Source organism: Lepisosteus platostomus, chromosome 20 (assembly GCF_059453375.1).
Source record: "Lepisosteus platostomus isolate fLepPlt1 chromosome 20, fLepPlt1.hap1, whole genome shotgun sequence".
NCBI classification, from domain to species: Eukaryota; Metazoa; Chordata; class Actinopteri; order Semionotiformes; family Lepisosteidae; genus Lepisosteus; species Lepisosteus platostomus.
The window spans coordinates 11,465,740-11,484,780 of record NC_142630.1 but is presented as its reverse complement, the minus strand read 5'-3'; the positions used below and the strand labels follow the sequence as shown (position 1 = coordinate 11,484,780).

General features: G+C 35.4%; 1 protein-coding gene across 1 annotated transcript; it reads right to left on the bottom strand.

Moving 5' to 3' along the window:
- Positions 1-3,025: 3,025 nt before the first annotated feature.
- On the bottom strand, positions 3,026-18,639 carry vps35 (VPS35 retromer complex component). The gene is made up of 17 exons (XM_088614297.1): positions 18,536-18,639; positions 16,413-16,511; positions 16,233-16,329; positions 15,283-15,406; positions 14,610-14,792; positions 13,832-14,045; positions 12,338-12,421; positions 11,824-11,933; positions 11,605-11,701; positions 11,315-11,463; positions 9,577-9,784; positions 8,024-8,179; positions 7,179-7,301; positions 6,178-6,357; positions 5,561-5,800; positions 4,660-4,803; positions 3,026-4,073 (listed from the first exon to the last, which is right to left on the bottom strand). The coding sequence occupies exons 1-17, from the start codon at positions 18,536-18,538 to the stop codon at positions 3,894-3,896; spliced, it is 2,391 nt and encodes a 796-aa protein (XP_088470423.1). The 5' UTR covers positions 18,539-18,639; the 3' UTR covers positions 3,026-3,893.
- Between the last annotated feature and the right edge of the window lie 402 nt (positions 18,640-19,041).

Genomic DNA, 19,041 nt, shown 5'->3' with positions numbered 1-19,041 from the left:
AGTTGTTAAAAGAAACGTCTCAGAATTATGTGAGAGGATGTATTATACTTTAGTCCTTAAATTTGTGGAAGTATATTGACTTGAGCCATGTAATCAAACCAATCGAACCCCCCCCAACAAGTGCTGCAAACAAAATCAGTTTCTAGGCAACTGGTGGTCAGCATCTGACTACATAACATGTTCCTTTACAGAAGATGAAGAGTCATGCTGTTACCAAATGCTATCTTATTAAACATCACTGTAAAAAAAAATCTTTCTACCCAGATTATTGTAATTAAGATTTGCTTATAACTGCAATTTTAAAAAATGTCAAAATTGTGTCATTTATAGGAGAAAATTTTAGAAGACTTTTGTTAAAACCAGATATTAAATATATTTAATATTAGATATTTTGAAAAAAAAAATTCTCATTTTATCAGTATGGACAGAATAAATGTGTTTTGTATGATTTAAGAACAAAGAAATTAAACTATAGACATCCACTGAATTGATATACATTTTAGGGCTTAAAATCTGTTTCTTTGCAGCTTTGCAATTTTTGGCTTCTGAACAAATTTAGCATTATTGTTGGGTAATTTAGTGTTGTGCCATTGTAGTTTGGTAGGGTAAATGTGGCCAGGGTATCCTTAGTGAATACGCACAAGCATATCGCATCACATATCAGGGACTTAAAGGCCACGCAGCTTACCCAGTAAGGACTTATTAATCCTCCACCCTCCAAAAAAGCCTTCCATTTAGTATTCCTGTTCATACCATTGAACAGAAATAGGTGGCTCAATGCTCACTGCAAAGGATTACAAAGTTGTCTTAATTTTTCCAGAAACCATTGAAAAAAATTGTATATTACAAATTCATGGAAATAAAAAAAGTATTGTGTTCACAATTTTGTTCTAATGTTTATGTACTGTATGTGAATATTATTTTATATATTGTCATTTTTTGTAAATTAACTGCCTGGAAGAATAAAGTTAGTCATTTGATATTTTTTCCCACAAACAAGTGAATATGGATAAGATTTTACTTCAACATTTCTACCTTGGTTTACAATGTTTTGTTAACCTGAAATACTAATCTTTCCAAAAATAAAGAGACTACATGAATTGAAAACTGGTTTTGTCTCTGAAATACATACTAAGCATCAAAAGAAACATTTAAGCATATACAGTATACCTTTTGCAGAATAAAGAGTTTGTTACTTTATCACTAAATCACAGAATTAGTGGAGGGATGTATTGAGCATAGGTGATGAAATGAATTCAGCTCTGTCAAGCCTGGTGAAAATAAAGATTGAAAAACACAGGGAAAAAACAATATCCCCCAAGAGAAAAACAGCTTTTTGCTACTGGCTTGTTGGAGGCTGGACTCTTAATCTCTAACTAGGGTGTTCACAGCCATCAATTTCTAACATGACATTACATCCAAACACAGTCCAACAATGAACCATGAATCACAACACCGCGCCATGTAATACAGTATAGGAAGATCCAGAGTGATGCTCAGTGGGTTTTGTAGCTAGCAACTTCTAAGATAGTAGGACACTACAGACATCATTAACATACCTCAATCTGGGACAGTGTGAGTCACAACATGTCACTAAGATTGACATATTACCATGCACCATCTTTGGGATTGTTTTCACACTGCCAGTTCCACTGTATCACAAACACCACATTGCAACAACCCACACATCACTTTAAAGGCAACTAAACAGTCATCTTTCGCAGACCAGATGACCACACGGGGGCTCAGTGCTCTCCAGTGTTCACTGACACAACAGAATGAGGTGGTGTGAGTAACACTTCAGGTGAATTCTAGCCAGCAGTTGCTCAAAGTCCTCTCGTTTGTGAGGAATCAAGAATGGGTACAGATCACCTGTGGTGTGCTTGCTGCTGTCCATCAGGATGTGCTGAAAGATATGTTACATTGTATGACAAATCAGTCAACAGGTAGATGTCTAATTGCTACAGATCTTCACTTGTAATGATTGATGACTACCTGTCTGTTAGGAACTACAATAATCAAGTTCTAGTACCTTCTTGCTCAATCTCTTGATGGCTCATTCAAGCATACAACATTCTAGTAGGAAAACAGACGTCCTACTAGAACATCTACTGTGCATCTAGTACAATGAATAGGTACTGTACATTTTTGTCCAGGCTCTGTAAAATAAATGGGACAGACTTTCACGAGACTGTATTTGCAAAGTGTTGCAAAGCTTTACAGCTTGCAATACAACTTGTGTTGCTTCCATTAGCAACCACACATGCTAATAGCCTGTGACAGCACTGCAGATTCCCTGTTGGTGACAAATGTTTATATACAAAATTAATTTATCCATTGATGTCTATTTAATAAGATGTCTATTTAATAAAATGTCAAGAAAAACATCATTCATTTACTATCATCTTCCTGATAGTAGTTATTTGTTAGTTTTAAATTACTTAGAATTTGTTGTGAGACATGTTTCTTTTGATACTCAGTATAATCCTGGGAGATTACCTGACTGTACCAGATCGGTGATGAATATCTGAAGAGGTGCCCACAACCTTGAAACACCAAGATGTCACATGAGGAAGCTAAACGTGAGCACAGAAGTGCACTCAACATGACTGGACTGTATAGTAAACAATCTATCTCCACAGCCAAAGAATATGGAATGCCATTTTGGCCTTATTAGTCACCTTTGGCTTCATCCTTGACTGTATGGGATAGTTAGTGAATGAATCTAGTGAATCACTTAAAAGAATAGTTATGCAGAGAACCATCGTAGTCCAACTTAAAATTGGACTTAATTTCTTATTAACGTTGTAGATTTTATACACATTAAATCTCTTCATATATCATTATGTAATCATAAAACATTATGACTGAATTAGTACTTCAGCAAAATTAGTCAGGATAACAGTTAACTGAAAATACTGTGAGTCCTTTGTAACCCTGGAAGTATAAAACTTTTAGCAATAATTGGTTCTAAATAATACAAAGTGAGAAATAAAATTCAGCAGGATGCCTTGCTGTTCAATAATATGGTTAATTGTAATTTATTGTTTAATTGTGCAAATAATGTGATATCGATGATGTATTTTTACTGATTTACAACAAGGTTATACATACATTATAGAAGAAAAATCCAGATTGAAAATAAACTCAAACAAAAACATTCATATTTTGTTTCTTGGATCAAAGTTGACCATAACATGTTGTGACCAATGTCTAGCTTGTATATTCACTCATATGTACCATACATAGGTCTTATAGCACAAATCTGTTTTTCTTTTTTTTACGTTTCCATACATACATGCATTAATGTACTTTAACCTGGACAACATACTTGTCTGCTTTAAGTGAAGAATGCAATGAGAATCCCAAGAAAAAGTTGTCCCAAGAACATTTATATTCTGCAGTTGTCGCTGTTCCACAAAGTAACACTAAAATGTGCATCTGCTGCCACTTTGGAACACAACAATACAGGACAAATAAGACATACAGAAGCAAGAATACATAACACAAATGAAGTCATTAGATTAGAATGTTATCCTTCCACAAACTGGGGTGAACATCACAGGCAAACCTGTGAATCTGTGAATCTCGCTAAATACATGAAACCAGAATATTCTGCAATTAGTTTGCCTTAATGAGGATTGGGGTGGGGAGCAGCAGGGGGGCACTGGTTTCAACCTGCAGTTTTAACAGTAAATGGAGAAATGCGAGAGAAGTGCTAGGCCAAAGGACAATGGAAGCCTTGTGTTCCTTACACCTTTTAAAGGCACTCTCTACAAAAATCTAACACTAAAATGTAGTAGGTCAAAATAAAGAAAACCAAACCAAAAAAAATGGGGCAGATAAGGGGAGGAATTTAGCCACTGGATGGAATAGTTAGTGCACTGTGCCCTCTACAGAACAAGACCTTCATAATTTGGTCCATCAGCTTCAGGAGACTCTTTCCGCAGGCGCAAATGCTCCAGTGTGTTGTGAAAGTGTTTGTTAATTTGCTCTGTTTCCTCGCTTGCCTCTAGGTTTGGAAGATCTTCTCTTATCTTCTGGATGAGTTGGTTGAGGACTTGCACGGTGACCTGAAAAATCAGTGTCAGATAACATATATTTGCACTATTTTTGTTGACCACATTTTCTTAAGTTCCTTATTCAAAGATGACTGCATATAGACCATTATTTAATAAGACTCAACGCAAAACCACCGATCTTTGTATGATTTATTTTCTATAAAATGGAACAAACCTACGATAATTTTATTTAATAGAACTTGTTGACACACCATGGATGACAACAAAATACTCCACTGCATGTGTTTTACAATGCACTTTATTTTATTTGAGCACATGGTTAAGATCAACTGCTACTTTCCTAATGACATTCATAGGTGCCAGTAGGGGTTTCTGTTGGGTAAAGATCAATCAGTCTAAGATCTATTATCAACATTCCCTGACTATTACAAAACAAAAAGATCAAGACCAAACTCCATATTACATACCAAGATGCACAGAACAAAAAACTCTGTACAACAGCTTTGCTCCAATTAAATGTTTCTCCCTGTTCCTTAAAGAGTAAGTTATCAAAGCGGCAGAATCACACAACTGCGGAAAAAAACTAATATTTTTAATATCCCATAAGAAAATAGTAAATAAAATATGTAAGTCTTACCGCATCATTTTCTTTTTCGAAGAAAAAGATGTATCTGTTTAGGATTTCGATAAAGAGCTGGACCTGCAATGATGGGTCCATGCACTGATTGGCTATCTTTAGGGCTTTCTTCAAGCACTCCATTACTCTCTTCCCATCATGAATCTGAAAACCAATGATGTTTAATATATATAAACACACATAAACATGGTTACTTTATTTAAATAATTGGCATGAAATCTTTCTTAAGAACCACTGAAATGTTATTTGTTGGTTCTTGTTAGCTGGTGAGACTGAAAAATATACTAAAGGATACATCAGACCAATATCTATCCAAATAATTAAACATATATTTCAAGGGATGGAATCAAGTGGAAAGTCCAGCAACTATGCCCTCTTTGCCTTTATAGTATTGAAATGTCTCCATGCTTTTGTTTAGACACCTTTTTACACTTTTTCCTGTCCTTCAGTACTCTGAATTTCACGAGCCATGAGAATTCGAACAGCACTCAAATCATTCAAAGCAGTGCTAGTCAAATTAAAAACTTTTCTAAGTATTATTCCTTATTATTTATAATTAGCATTTTTCACAGCTTTAAGAAATGTTACTGAAAAACATTTTGAAAGAATCCTAAGTTGTGTACTTCAAAAACTAAAAGCGAGAACTCTTTGCTTTTACTAAAATATGACACTATATTAAAGATCACATAATGTGCTACACATCGCAGAGAAGCTAAAAATAAAAAGGCACGAATGCCAAACAAAACCATTGTGTATTCTATACCCATCAGCTTGACTTTCAGCCACCGAAGGCTGTGTTTACGAAGTACTAATGTATCACATACTCTTTAATTTTGCTTGTTTCCACATAAAACTAAATAATATTCATATGGTGCATAAAAGCAAACAATTAATCGCATACCTCTTCTCCATTCTTATCTGTGTTTCTGCCAGACCAGAAGAGATGTGCACAGATGCTGACAGCGCGACATTGATCTGGTTTCTTCAGGAGTTTGGAAGCTGCCAGTGCACACTGTGTCCTCAAAGGTTCATGATTCTCTTCACTGAAACATTTCATCCTTTCAAATGTTCCAATTATTAAAGTGATTGCTGCTAGCTGTGCCTTAGAATCACTGATTTCATCCTCGTAAAGGGAAAAGGCCTGAAAAACATTAATATGTTCCAATATTACATCTCTGCTTTCTTGGATTAATTCACACTAATCTAACATTTTCCACACTTTTCCGATTTCTGATGATTCCCGATTCAGTGCAATTAGCATTTACAATTATGCAAAAAAAGGTAATACTAATACAAAATAAAATTATTTTATATATACATTATATCCAGATGGGTAAAAGCATTTACCCATCTTAATGTATTTTGAGAGCACCCATACTGATCTGAAACTTTTAGCATAGATGGTGCGGAAGACTTCTTTACTGGGAAGGTTAAACGTAGCCTGGCTCAGTGCTGAATTCCGTATCACCGCCAGAAATAACATGAATTAAGCATGTCGTGCTTGCCCTCCAGGTTTACCTGTGACATGAACTCGTATGCCACAGTTTCATGGTTCTCAAAGCCAATTTCCCCGGCTGCTAGCGCCCCCTGTAAGAACAGCCGAAGGGGCAGTTCAGCCAGCTCAGCCTTGATCAGTGCACTGATGGTCTGGTGGGCGAAGGAAAAAATCTTCTGACACTTCTTCTCCCACTTGTCATCCTGAGTGGAACAAATAACAAAAATGAACAGACAACCCATCTACTCCCTCTTCACTCTATCTTATTTCATAGGGAGGGGGGGGTCAAAATTACATTACTTAAAAATTACATTGTTCATGTATTTTTATATCTGCATATCAAGGTATTTGAAAGCATTTATCAATGGTGATGGTGATAGCATCCTACACAAAAAAGTTAAACCTTCTAATAGAGAGAGAATGAAAAAAAACATTAATACAAATGGGGAGCAGTGTTTTTTTCTATCAGAGAGAATGTGTTTACATCCATTATGAACAACTGAAGATAATGGATTATCATACTGAAAAAGACAGGCACCCTGCACACATGCACACATTCCTATTTGAAATTAAACTAAAAACCTCACAAGGACTACACATATTTTTCCCTCAACCCTTAATTTCTGAACAGCATTGGCTTTTATCTGCTGCCTATGCACTTATTTATATTGAGTCTGATTTATTATGACCTTATTAACTATTGTTATTATTATAATTATATTGCATGTATTAGTATCACCGCAAAGAAATGATACAGAGAAGAAGAAAAATATAGAATAGGCTGGGACTAAAATGCACTCAAAGACCTTTCTAAAAGTGATTATAGAAATATTGAAAAAAAAACTGAGTACTAGAACAGTAACATACTCCAAAAACACAAAGATCAAAAGGAATTTCTCCAAAAGAAACCAAATAATAAAAATGTACATTCCGTGCAGAGTGTAACAAGACAGTCAAATGTTGAACCTCAAGTGCTACAGACCCATTGAGAACTTATAAAAAAAACAAAGCCTGTAACACCCACCACTTTGGAGTTCTCTTTGTAACGGAAAGCCAACTGATAAGCTGCAAATACCAAAGGGGGTAGTGTGAAGCGAATCCTCTGATTCCCTCCAGCACCAAAGTGTTTCCTGGCTGTGTTTAAAATCTGAACGAGATGAAAACAACAACCTCATGAGAACTGCCCACATTTAAATTAAAAACATTCTAACAAAGTTAAAATGACTTATTTGGGAAATCATAGATTGTGCACACTCTTAGATGACTCGAGCTTATAAATCTGTAAAATAAAAAAATCCTGAACATAAAAGTGTTTGTGTATAGAAATCCAGGTCTTTTCTGATACCTTATAATTCATTATGCCATGTAAACATTCTCCGAGTTTGCTGAAATGTCTCCTACATTAAATAATGCTTCAAGACAGTTTCTTATTTTATTTGAGGATGAAATATCAAAGGCAACAGGCCAGCCATGTTTGCTGTAACAAGTTCAAATATGATGGTCCAATTTAATTATAACAGCAGTCAATTTAAAACCTGCTATCCATAAACATTGCATTACCCTCCTTTACATAGGTCTATCTACTCATAATTTAATTAAGGAAAAGCTTCTCGTGGTGTACACAAAAAACAAGTCAATTCAGCTTCTATTAAATAGATTGATAAAAAAGGGACTGAAGGAAATGTGGAAATTTCTCTGATTACAGTGGGGCGACAAACAAAACAAAAATCGTTACTCAGCATGAAGTGATTGTCCTTCAGCAATCACAAACTAGATTCTTAGCTCACTGGAAACGTGAGATACCAAGTACTTCTGTCACCTATTTCAGTAATATTTAACTGTCAGAGCAGACAATTTAAGACTGAATACCAAATATTGCTGGTCTGGGTCCTCAGAGTGCAGAAGATGAATAAACCTTCCCACAAGGCTCTGCTCCTCGCCAAAATCCTCAGGATCAGGGTCCTCAGCAGGCTGGTCAGGCTGATCCTGGATCAGTGTCGAGACCAGGTTCAGGATGTCATCCACCTACCATGTTAAAAATGAAAACAGAAATATTCAACTCAAGTTTGTGATATTATGCTGTGGTTAGAAACCTATAAGATAGCAGCTCCAAAAACAAGTATATTTCAATCGATTATATATTTATACAACATTATACACCAGACAATGAATACATAACTTCAATTAACATACTCCAACTGTTCTGGAAGATTAGCTTCAAGTTTAAGCTGAATTACCGCAAACATCTCAAAATGCGGTTAAGTGTTATGTCCAATGAATTTTAAACGTCCTAATACTGTCCAGGAATAATAAATCAACAGAAAAGCAGAAGGCAGCTCGCCTGACTTGCACAAACAGATCATCATATACCAGCACTAAAAGCACTTGAAGGTCATCACCTGCCATCAAGTTGATTTTCACAGCATGGCTAACTGTAGGTTACTCATCTTCCAATGGCACTAATAGGACTGTGAATCAATAACTAGGTCTATGCAGAAAATCTTCTAAATCCCTTCCCAGGAATAAATCAGAAAATACCCTTTTATTCCCAAAACAATTTGCTTACCTAAGGCTCCACCTGTATGACAAAATTTTGGAAAATTGAGCACATTTTTCATAAAATGGAACAGGGTTCACATGATGTGAATATGAAACCTATTTGTAAAAATAGCTTTATTTTGGCAGAAAATTGTTCTATTTACTTTATACTAAAACCTATGTTGGTTTAGTTAATGGTATAAGCGTGTAAAAAGTTTCTATAATAACTACCTAGTTTACCATGATTACCTAGAAGCAGGGACAAACTGAAACTGTTTCAGACCTTGGCCTATAGCTAGTCTGGAAACATTCCCATGACACAGCTGGGCCTGGCAAAAACTTAAATGTAGAGCTAGAAGACAGACGTGGTTTCAGGTTTCTATTTCATTTGCAACCAATGCAAAGCATGAGCTGGAAACACTCACAAAGGTGGCCACATCTGCTACTGTCCCCCAACTTTCATGGCACCTCCCTTCTGATCAACCTTGCTGATCACAAATGATAATCAGCACATTTAAACTGTCATGTCTGTTCAATAAAATGTAATCAATCTGCCACAACTGCCATTTTTCTGATGATAACTACACTGAGTTTTTGCCACTAAAACTGATTAGCGTCTTGTTATATTTACCTCTTAATATTAAAAAATCTTTGATGAATGCTATGATCACAAAAATGCTCATCATACTCAATTTCATAATAGCTCAGAGGACTTCAATGAAAACCAGGCATGTTAGTCAAGCACCCAAAAAGGCAGTAATTATGCAAAACATAGAAATATTCCGCTCGTAAGAATGATACACAAAGAAACATCAGCAGAGCCATCTCAGCACAAGCTAGACGCACTGTTTTAAAAATGTAACTGTACCAAAAACAAACCCTACCTGTTCCTGCAAGACAATCTCAGTGCTGTAATCCAGGGTATTACTAAGGACGTAGCAACTCATGCTCTTCCTCGACTCGTAATCAAAGTACTCAAACACTGGATGGAAGTGTTTTAGCTTTAGTACTGTCAGAATGTTGTTGTAGGTGTCAACTGGAATCTTCAAAAGCCTTGTCAGTTCTTTTGATACTGCACTGCTGGTGGCGATACTTTAACAGAGAGGAAAAAAAAATCTGTTTAGACCATTATAATTCCTTGGGACCATAAAATGCCATATATTATTTGTGGATGATGCAGTGCTCCACAGCTGGTCAATGTCCAGAATCGTGCTGAAGAGTAAATATTCCATCAGCACATTTTAAAGCAGTAAATTGCACAGCCTGGACCTTTTAGAAGCTTTTGTGCACCAAAAACAAAATACCCCAGTTTTTTTTCCATCTCCAACTAAAAACCTAACAATCTAAAACTGATTTCCTGAAAAATCACAGAAACAAATATCACCAGTAATATTTTTAAATAAATTATCATTCTGACTACATATTTTTGCCAGTAGGTGAAAACTGGAAACATAACTATTGCGTCATGCCTGTCTACTGTTTTGAAACCCTAACACACCACCCCATGTATTTTGTCTATCTGAGCTTAGAGAATCCAATTTACCAAAAAAAGACATTCAAACAAAAGTAGGAAAAACAGCAAAATAAGAAAAAAAAGCAATGCCAGATTCCAGCCTGTAAAACCTCTGTTTATAAATTCAGACTTATACAGGAATTTAAAAATATCAGCAGACTACAGGCATAAAGGATGTGAATATTATAAATATTTTAAATAATAATGTCTACTAATATATCAAAACACTAAAGCATTAAAATATAAAACACAATTAGCAGTTTTATCACCCAAATATAGCCTATGTCTTCTTACTAGGAATTTCTTCAATTGATCTAGCATTTGCACAAACATTTAACTATTCTCTGCCCCAGATCTAAAGATTCAGTGAGAAATAACATGGGTGATGAAGCATCCATCTTGCAAGGATGTTATAGCAGATTACCAGCAATGTGAATACAGAACAGAATAGCACCTATTAAAAGATGTTACTTGTTTTCTATTTTGAGGAAAGAAATCCATGTTGGGAAATGAATGAGATGATTTTTTTTAGGTCAGCACATCAGTGCTTTCTTGTAATAATCCAACTCAGGTTGCCTGCATATTCTGTTATGACATGTCTACTGTAAAAATAAAAACCATGCTTTCAAAAAAACAGTTTGAATGAAGAAGTGTTGCTATTTTTTTACATTTTTTTCAGTCTCTAGAAACCACTTAAGAGCAAATTGTGCTTTAAAGTGACCTCACCGCAGAAGGAAGTGCATCAATAAACATATTCATGAAGGGTATTCAGCCAGACACTACATGAGGCTAATATTGTAGATGTATATAAGAACTGGGAAACATCTAGTTTGATAATTGTGGGTGTTAATTCATGAAATAATGTGTACATTGTACATTATTGTAAACTAAAAGATCACTAAACGACCAGTTTGGTTTTTGCTCCCCAAAACTGAGCTGTTAACAACAGTAGATAAACTAGTAGATAAAAGCTTTAAATAATATGTTGATGCTCATAACATAAAAATGAGTCTAAAATCTGTAAGACTTTTAAAAAGCAGTGTACTATTAAGGAGCTCATCATTACCTCATCATCAATTAATTCATAAATATTATGGCCTTTTACTCACTGTTCAAGGTTCAATTTGTTAAATATTTCAACAGTTGTCTCCAAAACTTTGTCAACATAGTCCACTCGGTCAGGATAACATTTCATTGCCAAGTTAATGAGGGACACTTGCAATGAAACCACATCCTCAGATGGCATGTCCTGTCGTGACTGGAAAAAGGAAAGGTCAAAACTGAATGAAAGTTCAAATCAATGGACAAAAAAGAAGAGAAAAAAAAGAGGATAAAAAGAGAAAGTCTAATATGCATTCATATACTTCAGATACCCGGAGAGCTAAATAAGCCTTCTTACCTGTATAACTGTAGCTACTTGCTGTGAGAAAATATCAAACAATTTAATATCTGCCGGAATACCGGGGCCATCCTCTCTGTGAGCAAATAAAGCAAGTCTGAAAAACAAACCAAAAAACAGAGATTTACTTGTTTTTCAAGGCTGTAACAGAAATTGAACTTGGACATTTTCTTAAACAATGATCAGCTTTGCATAACTGACATAAATCATTTGTCTTACCTGTCAATCAATGCAATAATGATGTTTTTGACATTAACATGCTGGTGTAGCTCAGCACAGGCACGCAGGAATGGGTTGAGAGTCTGCAAATGAAACTCATCAGGAAAAACCTGAAACAAAGGAGAGATATCACAGCCATAAAAAGTGCAGCTGAAGAGCTGATGACCGTGTTCAGTAGATTATTTCCAGGAGGTCAACAACACACTCTGGACAGCTTTCCGAGGTACTGTATTGAAATGCAAGGCCTCTGGACACAAAAGCTCTAAAGCACCATAATTTACGTATACCAACACTTGTAGCTTTAGTGACTATGCATCAGTAATTTAGGAAAAAAACACTACAAGTGTGATGTGGTTTAGACATAAAGCAGAATTACAGGTAAAGGTCAAATAAAAAAAAACATCTCAAGTTCAAGAGCTTCAAATGCACAAATGCCCATCTTGGCACTCTGTTATGTGAATCAGGTTGTGGAATTATGAGAAGGCCTATGTTTAGGTTCAATGTTAATAATTACCTGAATAATACATTCCATGAGGTATTCCTGAGCCAGGGCGTCTCTGCAATTGACTACCTGCTCCAAGATCCCAGGCAGCACAATCTGAAAAAAAAACCAGCAATTGACATAAGCTGAGACAGATGTTTCATAATGCGATACATTAAAATGAGTAGAACACTTGGATTACTCATTTTCCAATACAAGGTGTGAATAACGGATGTTTTATAAAACAAGTACTTAAAGCCTGATTGGTTCCAGGGAAAACTGTTAAAAAAGGAAAAACATTAGTAATATTTGATTTCCATGTTCATCATCTCTCTTTGAGCGTCATACAATATCTTGATCTATTAATTCATCATTAAGCTACATTTTTAAAAACAGTTTTTTAGAAGGTGGTAAAAGTTCTCCAAAGAGTCAACACATTTTTTCAGCAATTTCACCCACTTTGCTATTTAATTAACAATGTAACTTAAGTGCATTTTTTTCTTTTTAGAATTGCAACCCCAGCATAAAAATACAAATTTTAAACTAAGATGTTAATAGTCATTGAATCCCTTAGAAGACATTCAATAACCAAGAAGCTGGGACGTGTGTTTAACGGTCAAATGTAACTGATAATTAAAAAGGGCAGAAGAGTAAAGCTCATTCATCTCAATACTTTTTCCTTTCAATAGCACCTGAATTATTTGCATGTTCCCCTGAATATTAACTGTCCTTGATCAGGCTGACAATTAAGTTTAAAAAATGTAATCAAGGATGAAAACCACCCAGCCAAAGCACAGTTTGCATATCAAAGTAGACATTTCTTGTTTTTTCCCCTCTAAATAACTCTGAAGTAAAGTGTTTCCATACTAAACCTCAAGAGGCTTACCCTCTTGATATAGCCTCATCTCTGGAGCGTGAGTCCCAGTAATGCTCTGCTTCCATTCAGAATCATTGTACACACTCCTTAATTAATGGCAATATTGAATGTCTCTCTAATTTGTTTTTTGTATTTTTAATAAAACATAATTTATATCCCCATTGCTTAGCATTACTATTAATTTTAATTACCTTCTCCTAAGCTTTGCTTAAGAGTACCATGTTTGCTTTTTAAAGAAGCCATTAAGGCTAATAATTACAAAAATAATAGAATCCTGGTGAACTCCTAAAAGACTGCAAATGTAAACCAAAGACTTAATATAAAATACAGTTTTAAAATTAAACGAAGGCATACATTTAGAAATTGTTTCCTTGTCTCATTACATTCAATAAAACTTAAATCAATAAAACACTGCTTATTACAGCACATGCATTCCTAAAGTAATTGAATCAAATGATACATTTAATCACCTGTACAAGGAACAGATCAATAGGGATGAAGTCAGAGGTAAAAGGTCAAGTCAAGGAAACCATACTGATAAACATACTGATAAAAAAACTAAAAACAACATGGTTTAAAAAATATGAGTAAATCCACTGAAAAGGTTCAAATGTCTTTATTAATTTTAAACCCTGATCTTTCCATGGTACCTGTTTGTATTTTTCCACATTGACACCCTCTAGCTGGCTCAGCCGAACCAGGTTGGTTCCAACAAGGATTCTCAACTCCTGCCGCTCCCTCTCCCTCTTCTCACGGTCCCGGCTGTGGCCCTGGTGCTGCATTCGCACCCACAGTTTGTTCATCTCCGCAAAGTTCAGGAGTACAAAGTCCATCGAGTCATTTATATCTCCAGTCGTCTCCTCTCTGGGGAGGGAAAAAAAACAACTGAAATTGGAACAAGCCAAGACTTCCAAATACACATCTGTGTTTAACTAACATTCAATTTAAGCAATAAGGAGTGCTCGCACTGTAATCAATACAGACATATGTTTTTGGACAATTTGGAAACTTTCCATTACACTATCTAATAAGCTTCAGAACCCATATAAGGGGGTTTGTAGACCATACCCAAAATAAAATTAATTCTCATACTGCAAATTAAATAAAGCATATACCCTACTGCAATCATAAATGAAACTAAAATTAATTTTCTCTAAAAAAAGGAGTGAGCCGGTCATTCAGAAAGTTCTCTTTTAAAATGAGGATGCATCACAATTTCTCCTTCCAACATAGCATGGTAATAATTACAACTGACTTTACTTCTTTGAACACACTGATATTATCAACTGAAAAGGGGATGAGAAATTAGGGATAGTACTCCTGGCTTCACTCTCTAATGGCAAAGTTAATGTTACAAGGCTGATGTAGGGGTCTGAATATGACAAAATGAAATATGCCACTTGAAAGAGAAGGATGAAACAGCCTTACTCAGGCTGTTCCCCATCATCCGGCAAAATGTTTCTTGTGCACTGGAGTAGGTAGTTTCGAAGGAAAAGACCTCGGAGGGGATGTTGTACTCCTCTGCACATTTCCACCAAGTCTTTCAGGATATCCTTGCGAGACTGAGGAAATGATCTCACATACACCACACCCACAGTGATCAGCAAGTAACTGGAAGTCAGCAGGAAAAAGAAGGCAACATCAAACAGGGTGATACAGCCTGGACACATGCATGGGAATACAAACAAAAATAAAAGCAGACGGGCAGTATTTTGTTACTAATAAACATGACTAGCACTGCATTCAAATCTTATTCTCAAGGGTTTTTATAACGAAATGCAATCTTAATCCCCTGAGGACTTACAGTTGAATTAATTTGATTTAATTATTTCTTGGATCTTTCAAATATTCTGCAAGATATGTTCTAATGTATTCAAAATTATCAGTGTATGTGATACTGAGACCAAAAATGCATAATACTGTCACATTTTCAGATACATTTTCCTAACACGTGCTACAGAAATGAAGTTGTTTGAAAGAGCCATTTGGAATGGCTAAACCAGAGGTAAACCAGAAACACTTGAGACTTTCTTTTAGAAAGGGTAAACTTCATCATCTCACTTGCTGTCAAGAAAACACACTGCTGGGATTGGAAACTCACAGGCGGGGGATAATATTTCCTGCATATTGGACAAGCTCATATAGATCTGCCACCTTTCTGCCCTTAGCAAACTCATCAGTCAAGTAAACCTCCAGGTAATGCAGTTCATCAGAGATTGCCATGTCTACACACTGAGTTAAGGTACAGTATTCTGGATGAATAATGTCAGTTTATTAAAATTGTTAACATCACATTTACTGTGTCATCAAAATGAAGCTTTTACAGATGACCTGGCAGCTAACACACCATCAAGACAGAATGTATACAATTATAGCTGTTAACTTCTCTAAATTTCCCTTATTATTGCTGATTACAAAACAAATGTTTAAACATATCTACCTGATCTGCTATTTAAGGCATTTTGGCAAATCTAATAAATAATAATAACTTATCAAATGGTCAACACCACAAACAATTCAAAGGCACTATAACATTTAGTTGTGAATATCGGTTTCTAGGATGAATGTTAAATGTAATACAATTAGATTACAGATTAATAGAAAACCTTAAAATATCACTGTGAATACCACAAATTTGAAATAATTTCCTTGGGAAAATACATGTGTTAAAATTTTAAGTAATTTTGTTGAATTTCAGAACCACAAAATATTTCCCATTATGTTTAAATCAAACACAGATTCCTTTTTAATGCACAGTGGTATTCAGATACAAAGACATAGATCTGTTAGAAGGTTAGGAAGAACAGCTATTTCTAGCTCAAGAGACTGTTTAACATGCTTCCTGATGGTTTTGTGAATAATATGCAAAAGCAGTGTTCTGATTAATTCAAACACTTCAAACATTAAGATGTAGACTGTTTTACAAAAATCATATAACTTATGGGAACTCCAAAAGTTAAAAAAGTATTTTTAATCAATGCAAGTAATTCAGTCATGATCGGTGCATTTTGAAGATGAAAAACATAAATCAGGTTGCTGATGAAAGGATACAGAGTTCATAGTAACTCTTAGGAGACAGCATGGAGGTTCGTAACTCGCCAAGCATGTTGGATGCATGTTTCAGAGCATCCATGAGCTTGTTCTTGTCCTATAAAACGCAATATTAGTTATCAAAAATAAAAAAAAACAATCTTTTTGTACATGAAAATACATAATGGCACCACATCTTACCAGGCAGCGTTTCATCTGAAAAGACTGAACCTTGACAGCCTGAATAGCTTCATCAAGAAGCTTTTCCTGCTCATCTTGTGGAGACTGCTGTGTGGTAGGCTGAAATCATAAACAAACAACCTCTGGCTGAAAAATTACTTTGGACACATGCGATCAATCGCAACAAAGCAAGCTGCAGCTTTCAAAGTTAATTATCTTCGCCAGGCCTCCGTTAACACTTCTTCAGATTGGCTTCTGAAAACCCATCTAATTTCTTAAACCAGGGAAGAAGTTCACAAGGGTTTTCACGAAAATAAGCATTTCATTTCTGGACTTGATTCATGATGTATTTCAGTTAACCAACCCATTACACAACCCCCAGTATTTATCTTCAAATAATGGAACCGCTATATACAAATAATACATAACAAAATGTTAAGACATGAGGGAAAAGGTTAGAAATAAAATGCAGCTGTCAAGCAAAATCATCAGGTTCTTCTGTGTTCCTCTATCCGTTATGAAACCCAGATTACTACAGACTTCCTGCATTTCTAGTTCAGGAACTCTGTATTTGGAAGTCTCAAGAGGGCATGTTTCACAATGTAACTATTGAATACCGATATGTACTGCGGAGAAGAGGGTACATATGTTGAGGTAAAAAGTTCCATCTTCATTTTTCCCCAACCAAATATGTTTTTTTTTTGTTCTGACATATTGATTGTTTATGGGATGGCATTAATTACACCTACTACTCATTCTTGGTGCAATAAAAGTAAAGCTTTAACATTTCACTGTAAAATGTTCTGCATATTTTACACATTGGTATTACTTTCTAAAGGTGCTTTAACATTTCACTGTAAAGTATTCTGCATATTTAACACATTGGTATTGCTTTCAAAAGCCATTCGACACCCAAGTACTATTATTCAGCTAGCTCACTGGGATAACACTACACCAATAAGGATATACACAGGAAAAGTGACAGATCATCTGACAGCTATCAACCAGCACTGACAGAAGCAAACGTTTGAAGATACAAATTAAAATGCATTTTTGTAGTGATAATTCGATTAAACTATTTATTATCAGCAACACAACTCTTAACACATTTAATGGGGAATGTGCTTTTATTTAAGAAAGGACATTCTTTAATCCTGTGGCTGCTTTAATACCATCTGTGATATCCTCTCTAAATACGAATGCTGTAGCCTTTAATTCCAGCTGAAAACTAGTTAACTGTTTCAGCAACACTTCGATGTATGGAATTGGGACTTCGTTAAAAACAGAAATTGGGACAAACATAAAATAAAACAGGTTAGCTACATATGAAGTCTGCAACCGACAATGATGAATAACTTGCAAATCAAGGTATGCAAATAATGAGCAAGTGTGAATGTGAACACAGTGATGGTCTTAATGTTTGATATCCCAAAAATACAGAACATTACAGAATTGCTGGAGTAAGTACCTGAAATATCAGGTATCTGCTTGCGTTCAGAGCCCTTTGGAGCCGAGATCGTTTATTTTACATGGAAAGTCTAATGCATGTCGAAACATATTTCAAATAAAAATAAAATACTGAAATGAATACTGCAACGAATACTGAAACGAATAAAAAACTAGAATGCGTTTGTTTCCTATATACCACGTGTTCAATCCACGTCTTAAAGAGAAATGTCTTTATTTATGAACATATAAAGTTCGCAGATACACCGCAGTACTGTAAATTACAAATGCAAATACTTTCTCCCTCCTCCCCCTTTTCCATAGCCTGGAACTGCAGTTCTTCATTTTCAAAACTTGTCATGAAATGTAAACATAAACCCCTTTGCAAAACATCACATGAGCTTTCAGCAATTTAGTTTCTGTTGTAATTTAATTAAAACCTTACATTTTAAAGGCAGCGGAGGTGAGTGTGCTTAATGTACTTCATTCCTGACAGCAAACGAAAAACAACAGGCCTGCCTGAGACGAGGCCTTTACAACACCCATCCGTACATGCAAGGGATTTTTTAAAATACTTTTATTTTAAATGCATTGCAGAAAAGGACGCTGGGTTTATGCAATGATTCGGATGCGATAAAACCTTAACCCGTGACTTCAAAAGACGTTAAAACGAGATTTTCAACAATATCTACACTTACCATGATTACCAGGATGTTTCAGGAAACTCAACCCCCCTTTCAGTGTTCCTAATCATGTGACTTCTGCCAGCTAACCCCGTGACCCCCGCACTCCCTCCCACACACCTGTCTTCATTGGCTAAACCAGAAACTCTGTGAGAAAGGCTCGCTGATTGGTTATCGAGAACCGATTGACGTGTTAGGTAAACCAATCGTAGGATGACAGAATTACAGACGCTCTGCAGATGTAAAGGAAATATTGCAAAACTGAGATTATTCATGACACTGCTGTTTTTACAAAAATACATATTTCTTTAAGCAGTGCCCTCAGCTATTCCCATTATATTCTCCTATATATACATCTGTGTTTTTTCCTTTATGTGGGTTAATATCGTGTGAAAAACAGACATTATTAAACTTGATTACGCTGTACATACTCATTATACCGCTTTAGTGTTTAAATCCGCTGCACGTAATTGCTAATTTACAAACAAGTCTATAAATGTAACAAACGTACATCGATTGAC

What these genes read in the sequence shown, in the direction of transcription:
- vps35 (XM_088614297.1), bottom strand. An exon ending in GGAAATATTATCCCCCGCCT is followed by an intron (nt 14,793 to 15,282) that starts GTGAGTTTCCAA and finishes GCTGACTTCCAG; the next exon opens with TTACTTGCTGATCACTGTGG. An exon ending in CAGATAAGAATGGAGAAGAG is followed by an intron (nt 4,804 to 5,560) that starts GTATGCGATTAA and finishes ATTGGTTTTCAG; the next exon opens with ATTCATGATGGGAAGAGAGT.